Here is a 23238-nt window from a genome sequence, read left to right on the forward strand (position 1 = left end):
AGTTATCCGGATCGGTGGTCTTATATTTGAAGACCATGTTCAGTGAGGGGCATGGCCTGTGTACACAGTCTTAAGACCTATTGGGTATGGCAGCGAAGTGTTGGGTAAGACCATATGGGATAGGCAATGTTAAGAGACGTCTCGATTATATATGTGGTTATGGATTGATACTTAAGGGGAGAAACTCGAGGATGGATACAACGTTTTTAAGTTCATTTGGATTATGTTTTTCGTTATGATTGATTTTAATATAAGATTTTACGTTTGTTTGATTACGATTTGGTTTGATAAAACGTTTATTTGATTATAATATTTTATAAGGTTTTGAACTCAAGAATCGATATAAGATTATATATTTTTGGTTTTTGGTTCACTACTTTGACTATATTATGAACTTTGGTTTGAGTGTATTTTATAAGGTTTTGTTTAAATCCCTTTTTAACGGTATATATGTAGCTATGTTCAGTAAGTTGATTTTTATAACTGATAGTTTCTTACTGAGATTTTTGTCTCACATTTTCAAATGTTTTAATGTTTTTAGGTGAGAAAGTACAGGATATTGAGAAGGTTACCGACCGTTTAGGCGGGGTTTGGAAGTTGGCTGCTTATTGTGAGAATTATGGTTAGAACTTTGGTAGTTCAATATATAATGATATTTGGGTTAAATTAGAGACTCCTAAGTATTGATTATGATGTTTCTATTTCATGCCCGATGCCGATTGAAGTCATCTAGGGTCGGGTGTGACAGTTTGGTATCAGAGCTCTAGGTTATCTTCCTCGGACATAGTAGGTTAAATTCTTCGGACCTAAGGTTGATAGTCATTGAGGAATATGAATATGTGGTGATAGCTAAGAAATACTTGATAGTATTTGAGGAATATGAATATTTGGTGATAGCTAAGAAATAATCGATAATAATTGAGGAATATGAATATTTGGTGCAAGCTAAGAAATAATTTGAAATTTTTCGAAGATTTGATGGTTAGTAAAATATTGGGTGTATGAACATCTAGAGATAATAGAGAATTGTCTATATAGGTGTTGCGGGAGAATCAGATCCGTATCTTAATCTTATGATGCATTTTTCGACCAGATAGAGACTGAATCTGTCATGGAGTCCTAAATGAAAGTTCTTTATTATTATCTTACCTTTTCAGGGGTTTTTGAATCGCCTTAATCGGACTCCGTATGAAAAAGTTATGCTGAAAACGGCATATGTTGGTCATTTTAGCGTTAAACCAGAATTTGGTTTTTGTTTGATTTTTCTCCATAGTGTGACTTGGAATTGATATTTGAGAGTTTAATAGTTAGCTTAAAAATATACGTATCTCAGATGTGAAGTAAGGTTAGGAGACATTGAAATGATATGATGAGTTTTGGAATTAATTTATATGTGATTAAGAAAGCGAAAATGTGGAGATTTCAATTAATTGTTTTGGAGGTTGATTATCAATTGGAGATTATGATAGGAGTTTAACAAGTTATGAAATCTTAATTGGAATAAATGATATCTGAATTCAAATTGCAGATCTATTGTTGAACTTTATCGGGTTGAGGTTTAGAATTATTGAGAGTTATATAAATTATGTTTAGAGAGATACCGATGGTAGTGGTCAATGAGAAGTAAAGTGAGAGAATATATTTGATGTTTGAGGAAATAATTAAGATATGAATTTTGAGGACAAATTTTTCTGATCTTAAACACAGTTTTGAGATAGGAAATTAAGAGATATATTGTTAATAGAAGTTATTTTTAGTTGAAGTTTGTGTGATTATGGTTTCAGTTTATATAAGGATCAAATTGAGTGTTTATAGGTCAAATAAGAAAATCGAATGATATTATAGATTTATTGACTTTTATGGGTGTAAAAATATTATTTGGAGTTTGGAAAAGAAAAAAAAACATTGATTATCATAATTTAGGTACTCTATATTTCTTGATTATATCGTTTGGAGAAACGATTAAAGTTTATTTGGTTGGATTGGTGGTATATATAGTGATGATTATAAAAAAAAAATAGCAGGTTACCTTAATTGATTTTAAGGAGTTAACTGGAGAATGATAAAAGTGATATTGATATTAAAATTTTATGGAAATTAGTCTTATTGATAGGAAACTGTATCATCATAATGAGTTTTATATTGGTGATGTTGATGTTGAGGTTTATGAAATGACTCTTATAAGAGTGATGATGATGTTGATGCTAATGATTGAAGATTATAATATAAATAGTTATTGGAGTGAAAAATTCTAAATATAAGTATTATTATTATGATGAAGTAAGATTATATGCCGATGTTTATTGATTCGAATTATTTAAAGTTTAAGAAAAATATAATATCGTACATACTAGTGGTTCAAAGTCATATTTTTGAAGTCTGTAGAATTTGGAGATAGGTGAAATATATTTGATATATATGCAATTGATGAAATCAATTGTGATTTAAATTTATTAAAGTGAGATTTGGTGTATGTTAGGAAGATAGGAATGATATTTGAAGTTTTATTGTGGATTATGGTGATGGAATTAACTAGGTTGAAATTGAGAGTTACTAAGAGTTATGTATAAATAATTGTTACAGTGATGTGGATATGGATAAATGATGGAGTTAATGGAAGGAAACATTAGAATTTGTGATCTTATTATGATTATGAGGAATCTTGATAATTTGAAATAATTTGTGATCTTTGAGATTATTTGAGGAAGAAAATTTAGATTAGAGAACGTGAATTTCGAGGACGAAATTTTTTTAAGGTGAGGAGAATTATCACGTCCGTGTCTAAATTTGTAAAATTTATATTTTGATATTAGTATATATTATAATTATTAGGTATATGATTTTTATTTGGTGTTATAGAAAAAGTTTGAAGTTAATTTGAGGGTTTTATATGTAAATTAAAAATTTAGTATAATTTTAAAAGATTATAAAAAAATGAAGGATCAAATATGATATTTGACGAATTTGGAATATAAATCTAAATTCCCAGAGTTCCACCATCTTCTTTCTTTTTCTTTTGTTTTCTGTTTCTTTTGTTTCCTTTTGCCTCTTCGTCGTTCTTCGACCGTTTCTCCACCGTTTCTTTGATTTACGGAAATTCGACCGTCCGAATCACTCGAAATTGGAACCATAGCATCTTTATATATAGATCTAAGTCCTAGCCGAAGAGTTTTTGAGTTTCGGCAGTGTTTGGAGGGAAATGGCTTAGACAAAGGTTAGAGGCGAATTGAACGGGTTTGTGGTTTTCAATTAATAGCCAAGGTAAGTAACTATCAACTATATTTTGAGTTTTATGTATACAGATATATATATAATCAAAGAAGTTTCAGAAATTGATATTTTAGGGTTATGCATGAATTTTGTAAAATTGGGGGTTTTCCTAATTTTGCTTTTTATTGTGAAATTATGGTTCAAATGAAGCTATTGATTATGCTTCTATGTGAATTTCAGATTTTACTTGATTATGTTGATTAAAGGCTTAATTTGGTTGATTTACATATATACATATATGTTTTTGGTTTCAATATATATCTATATTGAACAAAATGAATTTGATGATTTCTTACGATTTGTGTTTGGATTGAGAAATCTGTTGCGGTTATTATTGTTATTATTTTGGATTGAAGTCCAAATATGATTTTGATGATACAAAAGGGCTAATTGTAGCCAAATGATTTATGATCATGAAATAGTTTGGAATTTGATTGTGAAATGATATTTGAGCACGTTATGATTTTATATCCATCGAGAGTTATCCGGATCGGTGGTCTTATATTTGAAGACCATGTTCAGTGAGGGGCATGGCCTGTGTACACAGTCTTAAGACCTATTGGGTATGGCAGCGAAGTGTTGGGTAAGACCATATGGGATAGGCAATGTTAAGAGACGTCTCGATTATATATGTGGTTATGGATTGATACTTAAGGGGAGAAACTCGAGGATGGATACAACGTTTTTAAGTTCATTTGGATTATGTTTTTCGTTATGATTGATTTTAATATAAGATTTTACGTTTGTTTGATTACGATTTGGTTTGATAAAACGTTTATTTGATTATAATATTTTATAAGGTTTTGAACTCAAGAATCGATATAAGATTATATATTTTTGGTTTTTGGTTCACTACTTTGACTATATTATGAACTTTGGTTTGAGTGTATTTTATAAGGTTTTGTTTAAATCCCTTTTTAACGGTATATATGTAGCTATGTTCAGTAAGTTGATTTTTATAACTGATAGTTTCTTACTGAGATTTTTGTCTCACATTTTCAAATGTTTTAATGTTTTTAGGTGAGAAAGTACAGGATGTTGAGAAGGTTACCGACCGTTTAGGCGGGGTTTGGAAGTTGGCTGCTTATTGTGAGAATTATGGTTAGAACTTTGGTAGTTCAATATATAATGATATTTGGGTTAAATTAGACACTCCTAAGTATTGATTATGATGTTTCTATTTCATGCCCGATGCCGATTGAAGTCATCTAGGGTCGGGTGTGACAACTATAGATTCATATTTTGCTGAATTATTCCAAGTATGTATATCTATATATATTTCACATATGTATTTGAGAAATTATTAATTTATAGAGGTAATAATACAATGTATTTATAAAGGGTTGTTCCAGAAAATTATTATCTTATTAATTTATTAAAATTGATCATTTTTTGAACTGGTCCAAGTCTGGACCAGAAGAAATTATTATTTTAAAGAGTTTATTAATTTACCGAGTATTAATTTATAGAGGTTTTACTATACTTCAAATTTTTCAGTGTGTTGTCTTTAATAGTGTACAGTTTGAAATATATAATACTACTAGTTTTTCTTTTTAGAGAATAATATTATAGGATGGTTCTTTTATTTAAAGGAATTTTCGAGATTAAGACTGTATCTCATTACTAGAGAAGTGGGATAGTCACCTCGATTGGAACATACACCGATCATCAATTGGGGAAGGAAAGACATCCTTTTTATTATTAATGGTGGTTTTCTCACTCGGGGTTTTTCTGCCTCCTGTTTCCTTTTACTTCCTTCTACTCGTTGATCACCCTTTGATACAAGTTCTTTCTGTTTCTTCTATCTCACCCGACTAGTATCAACAAGGATCAAATCCTTAAGGAAAATATCTAACAATCCTACTTTCTTCACACTTGCTTCACCAGATATACTTAGCAGAAAAATAGACCTTAGTCACTTGAAAGCTAGCGCAAAACCCAAAATTTTTAAGAGCAAAGAGAGGGAAAAGGGGTTGACCTCACTCTCCTAGCGATTACCAGCTTGCAACGAAGGATGACGACGATACTCTGAGGTGGATAAAGTGCCACGAACGATGATCTGGCTCTCCTTGCTAAGTACTGGTTTCTTGTGACTCGGGAAAGGCTCAAAATAGGCAAAAATTTGTTCATAGGCAAATTCTCCCTCCTTTTATAGGCAAAAAGGCGAGAAGATAAAGAGTTATGTTATTTATTTCCATTTACATCAAACTGACCCACGTATCACTCTAATACATTAGTTATTATGCCCCTTAATGATGCATATCTTTTTATAGACACGCCTCATTACCAGGTCACCAAGAACTATCACCTCAAAACGACACATGACACTCACACAAACTACTCCTAAACAGGTAAAGCACTACATACCCTCGATAGCGACATTAGCCACTACACCCTGTTCTCCCTGTCCGGACCTCACATAGAATGGTTTGGTCACCACAAAATGGGGAAAGGACCAATTGATGAAAAATACGGGCTCATGGGCCAAGTCCATCCAATCAGTCTCATTTGCCCATCCAAAGAGCAGACCAACAGGTAACATGCCACTTGGCCAGAGCCCAAAGACACTAGGCATTGGACAAAATGTCCAACCTTTATAAATAGGAAGACCTCATTTATGGTAAAGGGACCTTGAATCTCCCTTTCTCTCGCTCTCTATCTCTAAAGTATCATATTATTTGTTATCCTGATCGGTACTAACTTGACCATCAAATTGTAAATAAGAGACCAATCTCAGTGCAGAAAGAGTACAACTACGGAGCAGCAAGCAGAAATCTCACTTTTTCCTTATTAGATGTATAGTTAAATACTTAAATTAGTTAGTTTATTGTTTAATTATGTTGATTTTATTTTATTTCAATAGATGGATTAAATTAGTTAAATTTGGAGTTGATGCATTATGAAATAAATATATTATTGAGTTAATTTAGTTTAATTCATTATTAATTATGATTTATTTGACTTATGATTTAATTGAATTGTGGTTTACTTCAATTTATTTAGTTTAATTGATTTAGATATATTTTTTTTGTACTCACAAACACAATGTATAAATTCTATAAAAAAAATTAACAAAGATCAAAATCTTGAATCTTCATAAAAAAAAATTGAATCATAAACCGAATGATAAGAGACATTGAGTGGAAATATAAGATGATAATATTATCAGTGATCCAGAAATAAAACATAACATTCAAGATTAATTAAGAGGCAATAAAGCGATTTTCTCTCTTCTCTCTTTTTGCGATCGGTTTGGCGATTCTCTGTGGGATGAAGGAGCGATCTCGGGATCGGTCAAGGGAGAGGGCAGGGGTGAGGGGGGCGCTGGGTTCGGATCGACTTTTTATGGCAGATGGGAAGGGACGGGATGCGGTTGTTGGGCAGTTTGGGCAGATCGAGGAGAGAGGAAGGCGGGTGGCGGGTGTCGGGTTTGTTGGGCGTCGCGGTTCTGGGTCAGACAGTGAGGGAGAGGGCCGGCGATTTGTGAGACAGGAGGGCGTTAGGGTAATCCCAGGGAAGGGCGGCTTGGGGGGCGCTGACGGTAGTGTGGGGGGCGAGTGTTTCGCCCAAGAGATATCCGGAGGGGGGGACGGGTGATGTCGCTGCTCAGGGTGTGCTCGCTGTCTAGGGTGCCTCTGCGGTAGCGGCCACGGCCTGTCTAATCTCTGCTCCGGCCTTGGCCGATAGGGGTAATCAGGCGAAGGGGGATGCGGTGCATATTCAGACCAAGTCTAATTTGAATTTGATTTCTAGGACGGTTGATGATGCAATATACTAAAAAACTAACGAGCAAGGCTTGGGGAAAAACTCATGGAGAGATACAGTGATGGGAGTGGTCGATGAGGAACCTATGTTAAATGAAGATATTATGGAAGATGATTCGGAGGAGGTCTATTCTGATTTTGATGAAGAGGATGATGAACAGGATGATCCATTATGTCCTGTGATTCGGCTTTCCTCGGCTGAAAAGCGTGCCCTCAGGTCTAAATGGAAGTTATCTTTAATAGTCACTGTGCTTGGTAAAAGGATTAGTTTTAATTATTTCGCTCAAAGAATCCAGGTGCAGTGGGCTAAAAAAGGGAAAGTCACCATTACTGACTTAGAGAATGACTATTATGTTATTAAATTTACTAGGGTGGAGGATTTTAATGTTGTTATTAATGGTGGCCCATATATTATTTCTAACCATGTTCTGGCATTAAGGCCATGGGTCCCTAATTTTAATCCTCATGACTGTTCTGTAAATAGGATTCTTACTTGGGTGAGATTCCCGGGCTTACCTGTTGAATATTATAATGAAAGCTTTCTTAATAAAATTGGTGGACTCGTTGGTAAAGTTCACCATATGGATAAAACCACCATTGGGGCAGTTAGAGGTAAGTTTGCTAGAGTCTGTATTGATATCGATCTAGCTAAGCCCCTTTTGTCTAAATTCTGTGTTCAAAATATGGTTTACTTTATTGAGTATGAAGGTATTCATAATATTTTCTATGAGTGCGGTATGTTTGGTCATACTTATGAGGGTTGTCCTAAAAGGGAGAAGCTGGTCGAAGAGGTTATAGTGGCCAATAAAGAGAGGGAATAAGGGATTCAAGGTGAAGGGAGGAACTTTGGCCCCTGGATGGTGGCTAAAAGATCGGGAAGACTGAGATGAAATGATCCTCGGTTCAGGTTCTAGATTTAGGGTTTTGTCTATTGAGGATGCTCATGAATCTGACCATTCAAACGCGCATTTGGAGCTAAGCATACCAGGGTTAGAATCTGCTGAGCCGGCGACTAATAAAGTGGAAGCTGTTAACCCTCTGTTTGAGTCCAAAGCTGATGCCCTGGGGAGCTCCTAGATCCATGCACCAATTGAGAAGAAGAAGCATAATGAGGTTAGTATCCCAAAAATCTATGTTGAAAACTTAAATGGGAAGGCTATGGGGGTCAATAAAATGAGTATGAAAGAACCTAAGAGTAATCAGAAAAATAACCAAAATTCCTTGGATATTTGGGATAAAATGGGGCCTGATGGGACCTCTTCAAGGCTCTCAGGAGCCCCAAATAAGTATCTGGTTTAGGGTGTTGGGCATGTGGTCAGTAGTCTGCCTTTTTGATGGATTTGTTTGTGTGGAACGTTAGAGGAGCGGCTAGCAAGGCTACCCGTATCCATGTTAAAGACTTAGTCAAACAATTTAACCCTTCTTGTTTTGCTTTGATGGAAACCAAGATAAGTGGAAGTAAAGCTGATGAGGTGGTTAGAAAGTTTAGAAGTTGGAATTGTGTCAGATCGGAGGCTACTGGCCGGACTGGTGGGATTTGGCTTTTCTGGAAGCCATATCGTGTTCAGATTGACATTGTCAGTATGGATAAACAATTTATTCACAGTAAGTTTGTTTATCCTGGTAATAAACACTTTTTTATCACCTTTGTTTATGCTGATCCTATCATGGTCAATCGTAAAAGGTTGTGGGAGGTTCTGTATAATATGAGTACAAGTATAGTGGATGCTTGGTTTGTGGCTGGGGATTTTAATGATATTAGTCTTATGACTGATCAAAAAGGAGGTGGGAACCACTATGTGAACCGGTGTCTCAATCATAAGTAGAGTATGGATCTGTGTGGGCTTTCGGATATGGGTGCAGCTGGTCATAGATTTACTTGGAAACGTAATAGTACATTTGTTCGATTGGAAAAAGTGTATCCTAATATTGAGGCTATTTGTAGATTTCCTGAAGCAAATGTGATTAATCTCCCTTTCCGTCATTCTGATCACTGTCCTATTTTAGTCAGATTAGTTAAAAGTCATCGCCCTAAAGGGGACAGACCTTTTAGGTACCAGGTGGCCTGGGAGTCTCACCCTGAGTTTAAAAACTTTGTTTAAGATAATTGGCAGCCTCACTCTAATGTTTTACTTGCTGCTGAGGGGTTTAGAAGAAATGTGGTGGGATGGAATAAAAACATCTTTGGCCATATTATCAGAAGAAAGAATAAACTTTTAAGCAGAATCGATGGCATTCAACGTAAATTGGAGATTAGATTTGATCATAGTCTGAATGGTCTTCTTAGTTCTCTCCAGAAAGAATTCGAAGCTGTTCTGAGGTAGGAGGAGTTACTTTGGTTCCAGAAATCTAGGAGGGCTTGGATTAAAGATGGAGATCGCAATACCAGGTTTTTCCACCTTTCTACTATTATTAGAAGGCAGAGGAATCAGATTGATGCTATTAAAGATTCGAATGGAGATTGGGTTTATGAGGATGAGGATATTCGTCGCTTGGCCCTTAATTTTTATAAAGACTTATTCAAAGAGGAGAGTGTGGATCTGGATAAAGCTCTTTCTAGGACTACGTATCCCAGGTTGAGAGAGGATATGATTCTGGAAGCTTTCCATCCTATTGACCAGAAAGAGATTAATCAGGCTTTCTCGAGTATTGGCGCTACCAAAGCTCCTGGGGTTGATGGTATTCCTGCCGGTTTTTACCATAAACATTGGGATACTGTGAAGGAACGTATTTATAGTTTTGTTAAAGGAGTTTTCATTGGGTCCGAGGATATTAGGCTTGTGAATAAGACTCTCCTGGTCTTGATTCCGAAAGTGGAGAAACCGTCCTCCTTTCTACAAATGAGGCCTATTAGTCTTTGTAATGTGTTGTACAAAGCTATTACCAAAATTGTGGCTAATAGACTCCGGTGTATTCTTTCAGATATTATTAGTCAGAATCAAGGCAGTTTTGTTCCTAGGAGACAGATGATGGATAATGTTGTTATTGCCCAGGAGATGGTTCACTCTATGAAAATTAAAAAGGGCAGGAGGGGTATTGTAGCTCTTAAGATGGATTTGGAGAAAGCTTATGCCCGCCTCAACTGGAGTTTTCTTCTAGATAGTCTGGAGAGAGCTGGTATCCCGGATAATTGGAAGAGATTAATCGAGGTCTGCATTTCTTCTCCGGTTTTTCAGGTTTTAATTAATGGAGATATGTCGGAGGAGTTTACTCCTTCCCAGGGCATCAGTCAAGGGGATCCTATGAGCCCTTTCTTATTTGTGATAGCTATGGAGAGGTTGTCTCACCTTATCCAAGAAGCTGTTGGTAATGGGAATTTTCATCCGGTTTTCATCAATAGATTCTGTCCTTCGATTACTCATTTGTTCTTCGCAGATGATGTTATGATCTTTGTGGAAGGGAATGAGGAGAAAATTGGTGTGGTTATGGATATCCTTAACTGTTTCTGCACTGCTTCTGGTCAAAATCTCAATATCCAAAAATCCCGGATGTTGTGTTCTAAAAACATGAGTCAGGGTGTCTGTAAAAGGCTAAGTGAAATATCTGGTATTCCTTTGACCAAGTCTTTGGGCAAGTATCTGGGGGTTCCCCTCTATAGTGACAGAGTCTCAAAAGCCTCCTTTAAAGAGACTTTTGACAAAACTAATGGTAAATGTGCCATTTGGAAAGCTAAAACTCTTTCTCTAGCGGGTCGTCTTACTTTGATTCAGTCTGTCAATTGTGCGGTCCTAATCATATTATGCAAGCTTGTAGATTGCCTGAACCGGTTCTTAATGATCTTGACAAAATCAATCGGCGTTTCCTGTGGGGGGACTCTATGGAGGGGAAAAAGATCCACTTTGTTCCTTGGAAGGAGGTTTGTCAACCTAAAAATATGGGAGGCCTAGGGATAAGACAAGCCAAGGACAATAACAAAGTGTTATTAATGAAGCTCCTGTGGAGAATGTGGCAACTCCCTTCGTCTCTTTGGGTTCGTTTTCTATGCGGAAAATATAGAAAAGATAGGATTTTTGGGGGTCCCAATGAGAGAGTGGTCAATTGCTCTTTTCTTTGGAAAGGCCTTAGTTCTGTGTTTTCAAAGTTTTGCTCTGGGATAGGTTGGGCTGTGGGCAATGGGAAGTCTATCAGCTTCTGGAATGACATCTGGATTGGTGATAAATCGTTATTGGAAGTATGTATTTCCCTACCGCCTGTTAATATTCGTAATTGGAGGATCGCTGATGTGGTGGATTCTGAGGGGGATTGGATTTGGTCTAGATTTGACTCTTTTTTTAGTCTGGATACGCTCATGAGAATTAGAGGGGTTAAGATAAATAACAAGGAGGAAGATAGAGATAGTCATTATTGGGCGTTGACAAACAATGGGGATTATACCTGTAAATCTGCCTTTGAGGCCTTCAATCAAAATATGGCGGGCCCTCATTCTGAAGTTTGGAAGCTCATTTGGGCTTTAAAAGTTCCTTACCGCATTAGGAGCTTTCTGTGGCTTGGTGTTAAGGGTAGGTTGCTTACTAATTCTGAGAGGAATAGACGGCATTTGGTGGATTCTGGGGCTTGTAGCAGATGCAGAGGGCAGGTTGAATCAATTTGCCATGCTCTTAGGGATTGTACTAGAAGTAAAGAGGTGTGGAAGAAAGTTCTCCCTCACCACCTGATGTCTTCTTTCTTGGCCCACTCTGATCTTGACTGGTTTGTAGATGGAGTTAGTGGGAAGTTGTTGGCTAGCCTGGAGCATGGTGATATCTTCTTTGCTATTGTCTGTCACCAGATTTGGAATTGGAGAAATGAGGAGATTTTTGGAAGAAAATCTGTTTTTATTCCTAATTTGTTTGAGTTCTTCTCTAATAAGTTATATAATATTACTGATAGCTTCAAAGGAGATTCCCTTGCTAGGTCTATCCAGAAGAAGACTGTCCACCTCTTGGGCTGGTGTAGACCTAGGGAAGGGTTGGTGAAGCTAAATACGGATGGTTCGTGCCTTAAGGACGGTAAAATTGTTGCAAGAGGTGTTCTGAGGGATGATAGTGGTGCTTGGGTGTCTGGGTTTACTCAGAATCTGGGTTTGGGATCGTCCTTTTCGGCTGAGCTTTGGGGGATTTTTTCTGGCCTTAGCCTTGCCAAGAGTCTGGGTTTGAAGAAGTTGCTTGTTGAATCTGACAATCTTGAAGCTATCAATATGATCTCCGATAATAAAGCTATTTGTGTTAATAGCCAAAATTTAATCAAATGTATTAGAAGGTTTTGTTCTTCCTTTGATTACATCAAATTCAGCCATGTCTTTAGAGAGCAGAACCGGGTTGCGGATCGTTTGGCGGTTGCTGGCCATGAGAGGATGATGGGCGTCACAACCTTCTCTTTTCCTCCTGATTATCTTTCTTCTCTTCTTTTGGAAGATGTGGTGGGGATTAGCTTCCCTAGGCTAATTTCGGATTAGTTTTTTTTCTGTTAGTTTTTTCTTTCCTGTTCCTACCAAAAAAAATTAAGAGGCAATAATTAAAAAAAGTCATTATCGATCAAAATGTCATATATTTTCTGGAACTAATTTTTTTTAGAACTCCAAAGAGTTTATTGGAACCCTATAAATTTTTGTTTCATTCACTAATTATATTGTCCTTTCACAATTAATTCTATAATCACCAAGAAAATATATGGTCTTTTAAGAAATAAATTTATGATAGAATTTACATTTTATACATTATTTATTTTATTTTTATAAATATATTTAAGTAGTATTCGACTCCACCGCTATAAATAAAACATACAAATAAACAACAACATAAAACATAAGTGGAATTATGATTTTATCTACTAATAATTTAGCAATCAAAGTTAAGTTGAATAAAACATAAGTGTCATAATCAAGTAACAACCTTAAATAGTTGGAAATTGACTCATCAAAACTTGAATCTTAAGAATAGCTTCAAAGTTTTGTCCCTACCCATAAGTGTAAATGTTTATTTATGCATCATTTTTAAGCATCAAAGTGGTTTCCTACTCATAGTTTAAATCCAAAATTGCCAACCCATTTCCTGCCTTATAAAGCAAAATATCATCCCAATATCAAACTCCATAAATTGTTTACTTTTGTCTCACATCACATCGGAAATATACAGTGACAGATTTAAGATTCACGGACAATAAGTGTTCTAATACTATAAGGCAATAGTTTAGAGGTTCTGGACCTAGCTTTTATATTTATTTATTCTTTACCAATTTAAATTTAATAAATATAAAATTTAATTAATTCTTGATTTGACGAAAAAAAACCCAAATAAAGATTAAACATTTGGAACAATTTGCAGAGTACTAAGCAGTTAATAGTTATATTATTATTATGATAAAATACAAAAAAAAAAAAAAACTATAGTTTGACGTTTTTGCAGAACACAATCCTATGGCTTTACAACTTACAAATATAAGTTTGTGGTTCGTGTTGTTTGAATATTCAGACATTCCAACAAAAATTGTTATTGTAATAAATCACAAGTATTTTACCACAAAGGTAGTGTCTTGCTATTACATTAAAAACAAAGAAAAACCCCTAACCCACTTCACCCCGATATGATTCGAATCCATGACCTCAACGGTCATAGGTAAGCTCTCAACCAACGGACTAAGATCTCAAGTAATTATTATATTGTAATTGAATTAAATTTTAAATTAGAAACCCTCTAAATGGGAGACTCTAAGCAAATATGTGCTTGACTTTTCTACCTCGGAAACTCCACGTTGAAAAATATAAATAACCTTCTCGTTCTATGTTTTTCAGTTCTGTTTTTTCAACTCTCCAACTTTGAATACACGAGTTTCAAGATTACTGTTAACTTTATGAAGCAATCAAAATCTTTAAAAAATGGTACCCAACCTACTAGAAATCGTTTTCCGTTCACGACATAGCCTTCTAATTTGATAACTATTTTTTTCCCAACAAAATCAAAATCAAATTGTACCTTAACAATAAAGATTTGGAAAAGAGGTTATAACGTCACTCTACAAATTTGGACCCTTTCACCTAATCATAACAACTACTTCTCATCTTCTCTTCAATATATGTTCCTCTCCAAACCTTCAATTCTCTTCACAATCTCATTCAAAATGAAAACTCAACTTCTTTTCTTCACTTTCTTCTCCCTATACTCCTCATTTTCCTCAGCACAATCCCCCTCGCCCGCCCCGCCTTCCGGCCCAACTAACGTCACCGCGATACTCGAAAAGGCCGGTCAATACACTACCTTTATCAAGCTATTGAAAGCAACTCAAGAAGCTAATCAAATCAATACCCAACTCAACAACTCGAACCAAGGACTAACAATCTTCGCGCCGACGGATAATGCCTTTACTAGCCTCAAACCCGGGACGTTGAATTCGCTAAATGATCAGGCGAAAGTGCAGCTGGTTCAGTTTCATATTCTGCCTACCTTTATTTCTATGTCACAGTTTCAGACTGTGAGTAATCCGTTGCGAACGCAGGCTGGGAATAGCGCGAATGGGGAGTTTCCGTTGAATGTTACGACGTCCGGGAATCAAGTGAATGTGACTACTGGTGTTGATACAGCAACTGTGGCGAATACTGTGTTTACTGATGGTTCACTTGCTGTGTACCAAGTTGATAAAGTGCTTCTTCCGTTGGATCTTTTTGGTTCGCCTGCTGCTGCTCCTGCTCCTGCGCCTGGTTCGAAGGCGGGTAAGGCTGTTACTGCGAAGGCTCCGGGGGCTGCAGCTGCGGATGATGATACTCCTGATGTTTCGCCTGCTGCAACAACAACTACTGTAGCAATTGTATCCTATTCTGTTGCAGTTATAGCTGCTATTTGTTTGAATCTATGAGTTTCATTTGCTTTCAAATTCAATGATTTGAGAACTGCTTATGAATCATTCTTTCTTTCTTCCATTTTCTATGTAAAATGTATCACATTCAATTTTCTAAGAAGTATTCTTTACAATTATTATGTTTTTCTAAGAAGTATTCTTTACAATTATTATGTTTGACTCCAAAATAACAGACTTAGTTGCTGATATGGAATCCGGAACTTAAATTTAGGGGTTGCAATTCGCGTACAACAACAAAGCCTTAGTTCTGAAATGATTCGGGATCGGCTAACATGAATCATCATATGAAACCGTGCAATCAAGCCGTGTCAGCGACATAAATTCTCTCCCTCCACTCTGTCCTATCCACTACCATATTCTCCTCAATCCCTGATAAACTCGTATCACTCTCGATCACCCTCCTCCAAGTTTGTTTAGGTCTACCCTTACCCCTCACCACTACACCCCCTTGCCACTCTTCAGTCCGACGCATCAAGCGCTCTTCGTCTTACATGGCCAAACCACCTTAGTTGGTTTTCCCTCATTTTATTCTCAATAGATGTAACCCCTACTTTTGTCCTAATTATTTCATTACTCACCCTATCCTTTCTCGTATGATCACACATACATCTGAACATACGCATCTCCGTCACCGACATCTTATGAATGTGACAGTATTTCACTGCCCAACACTCCGTACCATATAATAATGCTGGCCTAATTGCCGTGCGGTAGAATTTTCCCTTCAATCTATTAGGCATGCCAGGGTCACAAAGGAAACCCGTAGCACTCTTCCACTTTGTCCAACCAGATTTAATCCTATGAGCAACATCTCCATCCGTTATTCGTGTAATATTAATTCTTGTGCAAATGTTAACCGAATCAACTTTAATCCAACACAAAAAAAATTATATGTATTAACCCAATCCGGTTCAATGTCATTTCCGTGTCTATTCACATCACAAGTCATTTATAATTTTGTTATCTCTATTAATGATGACATCTAAAATATAAAAAACTATGGTAAAACTTATAAATATTTATATCATTTTAAGAATTAACAAGTTAACTTTGATCGCTCAAAAGTTTGACCTAAGACTCGTTTATATTATATTTTTACAGTCCGTAGACCATTTACAATTTTATTAGCTGTTAAGGTGACATGAGAATGTAATAATAATTTTCCATAGCTTATGGTAATAGATATATTAAAGCGTGAGACAAAATTCATATTATCGTTCCTCTTATATTATTGTGTCGTAAGCATGTTGTGTTATTTATATATTACAAACGAACATAATATATAGTATAAATAATAATCGTATCAGTTGGGTATCAGTTGGATTATCGTAATCCCAAGTCTGTCTGATAAAATATACGTTAACAAGAATATTTCAAGGTCTAACTTTCTGAATTTGTATTAGATTCATTAGATACATGTCATTTAGGAGGCTAATTACAATCATGCTATCGTAAATGAAATAGAAACGCCATAAATCTTAAATTCTTAAACGAGAAAATTATCGCAATTTAACTTTGATTTCACCTTCGTAGGACCACGGATATAATTAACTCTGTCATTTAGGACAATGAGAAAAAGAGAGAAAGAAAGCTTAAACAGAAAATGCTTAATTCTATGAGTTACACAATAAAAAAAATGCTCTAAAACAACTACAGATCGACCGAGTCTAGAAAATGCAGTTCAGATACTTCAAAGATGGAGCAAATTTGGAACACAGCGAGTTCAATTCCCTCATCGGTTTCCTAAGCTATTAGATACAAATTCCAGAAGTTACGTGTTCCGTTTGCAGTGCAAAACTTTGTAAAGTTTACATCAAAGATCAACTATCTGAGCAGCGTTTTTCTATATCAGTTGGTGTTAGTTAAAAGAAGAGGTTAGAACAGCATCAGGAGGAGAGAGTTACCCTGTATGTGGCTCGCCGATATCAAAAATGAAACTGAAAACCTCCGTCACCACCACCACCGGGAAAGCCTCCATCAAAATGAAATGTGAATTGTTGTCCTCCATGAGTGAAAGGGTTACCCCCGCCGCCCATTCCCATTTCTTCTATGTCTTCTCCTCTGTCGAACCTTGAACGTTTTTCGTCATCGCCAAGAACCTGTTAAGGACAATGTAAGCGTCAACTAGGAATCTGTCGCAAATATATCACTGAAAAACCTTAGATCCTTGCTTCCCTTAAAACTTAGGATGAAAAGAAACAAAAAATAAGAGATGATGAAACCGCACCTCATAAGCTGCAGCAATTTCTCGGAATTTATTCTCTGCTTCCTCTCTATTTTCAACATTCTTATCTGGATGCCATTGCAAAGCTAGTTTCTTATAGGCTCGCTTGATCTCAGCTATAGAGGTAGTTTTTGATATTCCTAAGATTTTGTACCAGTCTTTTCGTTTGCTCATCTTTAATGCTTTCTCTGCCCGCATCAATACTTCCCGGATATTTCCATCCTACAAATATTCACACGTTTTTATTGGACGACTGCAATTTACATTTATTTCTCTATTAGCTAAACCACCAGGAAACTAACAATAAGCGCCAGTTAAATGTAGTTACGATTACAAATTTACCCACTGTGATGAAGTTGCCTAATGTCAGCGATTTCATAAGAGGAAAAAAAATAGCTCACTTATTAAGTATATGGACTTGAAACAATTAAAATCCAGGGAAAAATTTGGTCACTTGTTAATCATATGGACTTGAAACAATTAAAATCCTAACACAGAACCACGACCAATGAGAAGGAATAAATAGTATCATCGGACATCGAGAGGGCAAACAAATGCAAAGGGAAAAGAGAAAGAATTATAACTTGTACAAAATCTAACATGTTGAAGCAAAATTATAACTTAGCTTCTGGTATCAACCATTTTAATGATCAAGGATTAACAAGCATTCAGAAAGTTAATAGGAGAGGAGCAAAAACTTGTGCAAGTACTCCCTAACTAACTGAATGATGAATAGTTTGGGGACTATTGTTGGCTAATTTTGATGTCTGCTTTGGTTTAAAAACTATCTTATTGATTGTACCTAAGATGGTGGTCGTACACTGACTTTCAAGCAAATATAGTCACAAGGAGAATATGATCAAATGCCAACAAATAGAAAGACATGTTTTCTGAGATAACAAAAGAAATACAATTCAAAGCATAATATATGCACCCCGTCCCTTCTCAATTTATCATACAACACCAAATGCCAATAAGAACAATGCTCATCATATACAATTGCACACCTTTTCACCATAAATCATGTTCATTCAAATGTAGGTTTTTTTCTCTAAAGAAAAGAAAGAAAAAAAAAAGAAATTGCATGCCATTCCATATATCTAAGTTAGGAAAAGGTTTCTCATTTCGAGTTTTGCTTAGATGTTAAATGCCGCAAAATACTCATTTTTAAGCATCAGTTAGTATTCCATGATACAGTTGTGAAAAATTCATGTAGACTTTGATCACCTCAATAAGTAACTAACCTGAGGTGATTGCTGAGCTGCTGATTTTAGGTCTTCCACAGCACCTTCCCAGTCCTCCGTTAACAGTTTAGCCTCGCCTCTCTGCAAGCAGAAGTATCAGAAAGAAGTTTAAGAAAAATAGAATATATTTATTCCATAAAGAGCTCCAACATTCACGATTAGCAGGAACATCAAACCTGAACTAGGGCTTCAAGAAGCTCGCCATCAATGTTAAGTGCTTCAGTACAGCTACTCAGAGCATCTTTGCCCCTGCCAAGCTGGACCAATAATTTACACAAGCCTAGATGAAGATGGACATTATACGCAAGATGATCAGGATCCATTGCAAGGGCAGCTTTGTAGTCCTCTACTGCAACACGCAGCTTGCCCTTACTTGCATTATCTTCTGCCTGTTAAAAGAAACGGTACATTCAATTCAAAACCAAATAATTTGAGAATAAATAAGACTTCCAAATAGCTTTACTGTGAATAAAGCGAGAGTAGTTACTTACACTTTTAGTCTTCTTCAGTAAATTCTTTAATGCAAAATATGCTTTCTTTAGCTCACTGTGCTCTGGATCAAGACGGAGACCTTTCTGAAAATGTCTGAAAGGACCACAGTTTTAGCGTTACAATTCCAACACATGTTAAGGAAATAATAAAATTAACATAATTATTTTACTGACTTTGAAGCAACATCATGATCTGCTAAATAGTAGTAGGCGCGCCCACGGAGCAACAGTGCCTCTAAATTACTTTCATCTTCCTTGAGAATAAATCCTGTTTCAGAGATTGCACCAGAATAGTCTTTGGTTGCCACCAACAATCTCACTTTTAGGAATTTGGCCTGCCAAAAGCAATAACAACAGTTAAAAAGTTAGTAAACACCTAAAAGCATGCAATTTCATACAAGAGACATGCAAAAAACATACTACAAAATTTCAATTGTTTGCCTATAAATTCCAAAGGTTTTACCTTCGAGCATGCTGGAGAAAAAACAAGAACAACTTTTTCGACATATTCCAAAGATTTCTTGTAGTCGCCTGAATCAAAGAGTGAAAACGCCGAGTCAAGAGCACTCTGAGCCTGATGTAATTGAGAAAGCTCCTTCTCGGCCACTTTGTGTTTTGGTTTTAGCTCCAGAAATTTATTGTAACTCTTTTCTGATTCATCGTATCTACACTTAGAAAAGTGCACAATAAAAAAATATTCTGCAAACCTTAACTATAAGTGAAATGTATAAAGATAAATTTGTGATTTCACACATTTACAAAGACGTTATTGTGGTTTGAAAGTTTGCAAACATGGGTATGAAGTTTCCTTCATTTGCAAAGATACACTTTTCACTAGAACCGTCACTAAACAATAAAAAAAATTAGTCGTTTTCTTATTTTTTTTTCTCTTCATTTGCAAAGATACACCTTTTCACTAGAAAAGTCACTAAACAATAAAAAAAAGTAGTCGTTTTCTTATTGTTTTCTCCTTGAAAACGTTATTATTATATGTTAGAAGGGGCACAAATGAGATGGAAAAAGCGCTGAAGTGAGGAAACTAGGAAACTTCAGACTTGCATTTGCAAACTTTTAAACCACTGTAACATCTATGCAAATGTGAAAGCACAAGGTTTTATTTTGTACTTTGCCCTAACTAAATTGCTAGAAAGTCAGTAGGCAAAACGAGGAATTCCTAGGGCCTTCAAGAGGAAGATCCTAGTACACTTATTATTTCTTAATTTGGAAGAATATTCAATTCAACAAAAATGACATTTTCATCGACATGGATTATGGGCAATAAGCAATCAAAATTGAGAATGAAACCATTGTAGAATCTAGCAAAACAGAACATGATATGAATGCTCTTTATTATTCAAATTTTTATTCTATTTCCTTCCAATGAAACAGTGATAGCAAATGGAAATGTCTAGTACATATTCTGTAGTCCAAACATTTTCAAGTCTCCAAAACAGCAATTAAAATGGAAACACAAACCTATAACATTTCAGAAGTAGGTAGTTTTCACCAACCTGCATATCCGACGAAGAATGGAAGCTCTACGAAAATATGCTTCAGAAAGTGTAGGATCTGCCTCAATGGCTGCATTAAGATCATCAAGCGCCTCGCTATAACGCTTCACCTTTACACTCTGCTCCACCTTTTCAAATAACTCAGCAGCATTCCCCGCTTTACCGTCTGAAAACAAAAGCCTCAAAATAATCACACAACACGACTGATCTAAGTAACATAGCTAATTAACTGATGCTCAATTAAAAAAAAAGGCATCCCATCCAATTTAAAATCCCTAAATCCTAATGATCAAATTGAAAGGAAATAAAAAGATGAACCAATTGAGAGCAGAAGAGACATGCCTGCAGAAGAAACCAGAGGCTGCAGAAGTAAGAGCTGGCAAACAACCACAAAATTAAGTAAAAATACTGTGTAAGCCCATCCTCTCCATGCCGCCCCGTCCACCGCCGAGCAGAGTCTTAACATACCCATATCCATCCTCATCCTCTTTCTTTTTATCTATATTTCAGAAATCGATGACGCTTCACCGGAAAATGTGCATATATACATGAAAGAGCAAGTATTTGATCTGAGATTGGCTGAATCAAAGAGAGCCCGACAATCAATTTGAAGAGGGATTGATTTTCTATTTTTCTGAAACTGAAGAAGACTAAGCTGTGGGAAGATTCAGTACGTCGATACACGTATTGGTTGCCAATCATTTTCTTACACGTGTAGTAATAGTTGGCTTAGTCAGATGTCTCCAACTCTTTTCTTCCATTAATATGTAGCCACGTGGATACCTTCTTCCTATCCTTTTGGGCCGAAAGCCCATATTTGGTCCATGTGCTAAATGGTGGCCCAATAAGACTAAGCTTTTAATTGGGCTCATTTTCTTGCTCCAATGAATTTCGTCATTCATGTCTTTTCTTCATTTTATTTGGATCAATTACTGAACCGAATTAAATATCCGAATAAAAAGATTCAGAATTGATTCTTTTTAGTGTTAAATGGAATTGTAACTTTCGTTATAAAATATTGGAAAAATTTCTCAATAAAATTTCAGATATACAATTTGTAAAGTTTCCGAATTTTAGTACAATTTCTGAATCTTATCTGATGGGTTTCGTTTTCCTCGGTAAGTTTCCAAATTAGTTTTGCATTATCGTGATAGTGAGAATCTGACAAAGATAAGTTATATACATATTTTAATTTAACAATATCCTCATTTGTATCACTTTTGAATGTTTAATTAACATTTTACTTTTTCCTATTTTTTAAGGAATTCTGCAAGAACTTTATCATATACGGAGGACGAGATTTATGAGGTTCTTGATATATGGAAAAACATTTTATAACCACAATATGAGTTAGATAAATTGTTTGTAAAATAAAAGTATAGAATAAATTGTTTGTAAATAGTTTGTCTTTAAGTTTTAATATCTTTGAGTTAATTGTAGTGCATTCTAGTTTTGTCTTTGAGTTTTAATATCTTTGAGTTAATTATTAGTTTACTCATACTATTGCATTTCACATTTGAACAATCGGAAAATTATCGCTATGTCCGATCTAGCTGCACCGATGAAAACAGGGAAGCGGTTTTAGCTGAGCTGTTTATCCCAGGGACCCGTATTTGGGACAAAAGGAAGTTAGAGGGTTGGTTCTCGCAGGAGGAGGCGGCGGTAATCGGACAAATTGTGGTTCCGTTCTCACTTAGAGATGATTGCTTATTATGGCACTACATAACGAATGGGGAGTATTCGGTAAAGTCGGGTTATCGCAGGGTGGAGGCTGATTGAATTGGTAGTGTAAGCAATCCTGGGTGGAAGCGAATATGGGATTTAATGGTACCTCCTAAAATTAAAATGTTTGTTTGGAGGCTTTGCTCAAAAACCTTACCGCTCAAGACCAGATTAGCTCAAAGACATGTCCAAACTCAGTTAGTATGCGGAGTGTGCTGCGAGGACGTTGAACATGGATGGCACTTGTTCGCTGGCTGCAGATTTACAGTTGAATGCTGATCAATAGTGAATTTGGTACCGCCTGATGGTGAATGGGATTGGGTGGAGGATTGGGTGTTGGATATGCTGAGTTTGACAGCAATTGAAGAAGCCAGCATAAGAGCAACGGTATTATGGGCGATATGGTCATATAGAAATGTGAGAGTTTGGGCGGGAGATGTGGAGAGTGCGGAACGCGTGGTGGGAAGAGCAATTGATTGGAGATCAGAATGGCGGATTGCACAGGAGGCAAGGAACAAACAGCAGTAGAAGGAGGTTGGTACTATACCAATCAGATGGAAGCAACCGACGGACGGCAAGATTAATGCAATGTTGACGCTACACTGTTCGTCATCTCTGGAGAATTTGGTACATGAGCGGTAATGCGTGGGTAGAATGGTGTGTTTATTGCGTGCTTCAGTTTTTTTCTGACGGGAAGTCCTTCTGTTCTGCTGGCGGAAGGTATCACACTGCTTGAAGCGATTCGTTGGTGTATAAGGCTCAAGTTGCAGCAAGTCATCTTCGAATCTGATTCTAAGGGGTTTGTTGATCGCATCAGTACTCGTAGAATTGATGATTCGGAGATTGGAGGTGTGGTTGAGGACGTTTGCAACATGTTAATTGAACGCCAAGATTTTTCTGTGGCTTTTGTGCCAAGATTAGTGAACGAGGTGGCCCATTGTATAGCTCGTCATGCTCGTTCCAATGCTAACTTTTTTAGTGATTTTTTGGTTCCTAGCTTTTTAATTCCTGCAATGTGTAATAACTCTATTCTTAGTTAAATAAATTGGTTTTGCTTCAAAAAAAAAAAAAAACCTACTGTAGTGCATTCTAAAATTTGAATAAGTTAGTTTACATTATTTTATTTGTTATTTGACTATCCAGTCGGATTTTCCAACCATCAAATGTTTACTATCTTACTCT

The 23238-nt window shown here is 36.1% G+C and overlaps 2 protein-coding genes across 2 annotated transcripts; one reads left to right on the forward strand and one right to left on the reverse strand.

The window, feature by feature from the left end:
* The first annotated feature begins 14101 nt into the window (after positions 1–14101).
* Positions 14102–14997, forward strand: LOC136209047 (fasciclin-like arabinogalactan protein 11). Its single transcript, XM_066000397.1, has one exon. The coding sequence runs from the start codon at positions 14130–14132 to the stop codon at positions 14859–14861; it is 732 nt and encodes a 243-aa protein (XP_065856469.1). The 5' UTR covers positions 14102–14129; the 3' UTR covers positions 14862–14997.
* Positions 14998–16394: 1397 nt separating this feature from the next.
* LOC136209171 (dnaJ protein P58IPK homolog) lies at positions 16395–20969 on the reverse strand. Its single transcript, XM_066000570.1, has 9 exons — positions 20677–20969; positions 20335–20500; positions 19287–19488; positions 18998–19158; positions 18824–18917; positions 18509–18721; positions 18333–18413; positions 17092–17310; positions 16395–16963 (listed from the first exon to the last, which is right to left on the reverse strand). The coding sequence occupies exons 1-9, from the start codon at positions 20816–20818 to the stop codon at positions 16790–16792; spliced, it is 1452 nt and encodes a 483-aa protein (XP_065856642.1). The 5' UTR covers positions 20819–20969; the 3' UTR covers positions 16395–16789.
* Between the last annotated feature and the right edge of the window lie 2269 nt (positions 20970–23238).

Source organism: Euphorbia lathyris, chromosome 10 (genome assembly GCF_963576675.1).
Source record: "Euphorbia lathyris chromosome 10, ddEupLath1.1, whole genome shotgun sequence".
Classification (NCBI taxonomy): Eukaryota; Viridiplantae; Streptophyta; class Magnoliopsida; order Malpighiales; family Euphorbiaceae; genus Euphorbia; species Euphorbia lathyris.

Bases quoted from the DNA above. Each gene is read 5' to 3' on its own strand.
- LOC136209047 (XM_066000397.1), top strand. From the start codon at position 14,130: ATGAAAACTCAACTTCTTTTCTTCACTTTCTTCTCCCTATACTCCTCA.
- LOC136209171 (XM_066000570.1), bottom strand. From the start codon at position 20,818: ATGAGGATGGATATGGGTATGTTAAGACTCTGCTCGGCGGTGGACGGG. The intron at 18,722-18,823 runs GTAAGTAACTAC...TTCTTTTAACAG, and splicing joins TACTGAAGAAGACTAAAAGT to GCAGAAGATAATGCAAGTAA. The intron at 17,311-18,332 runs GTTAGTTACTTA...GAATATTTGTAG, and splicing joins CAGCTCAGCAATCACCTCAG to GATGGAAATATCCGGGAAGT.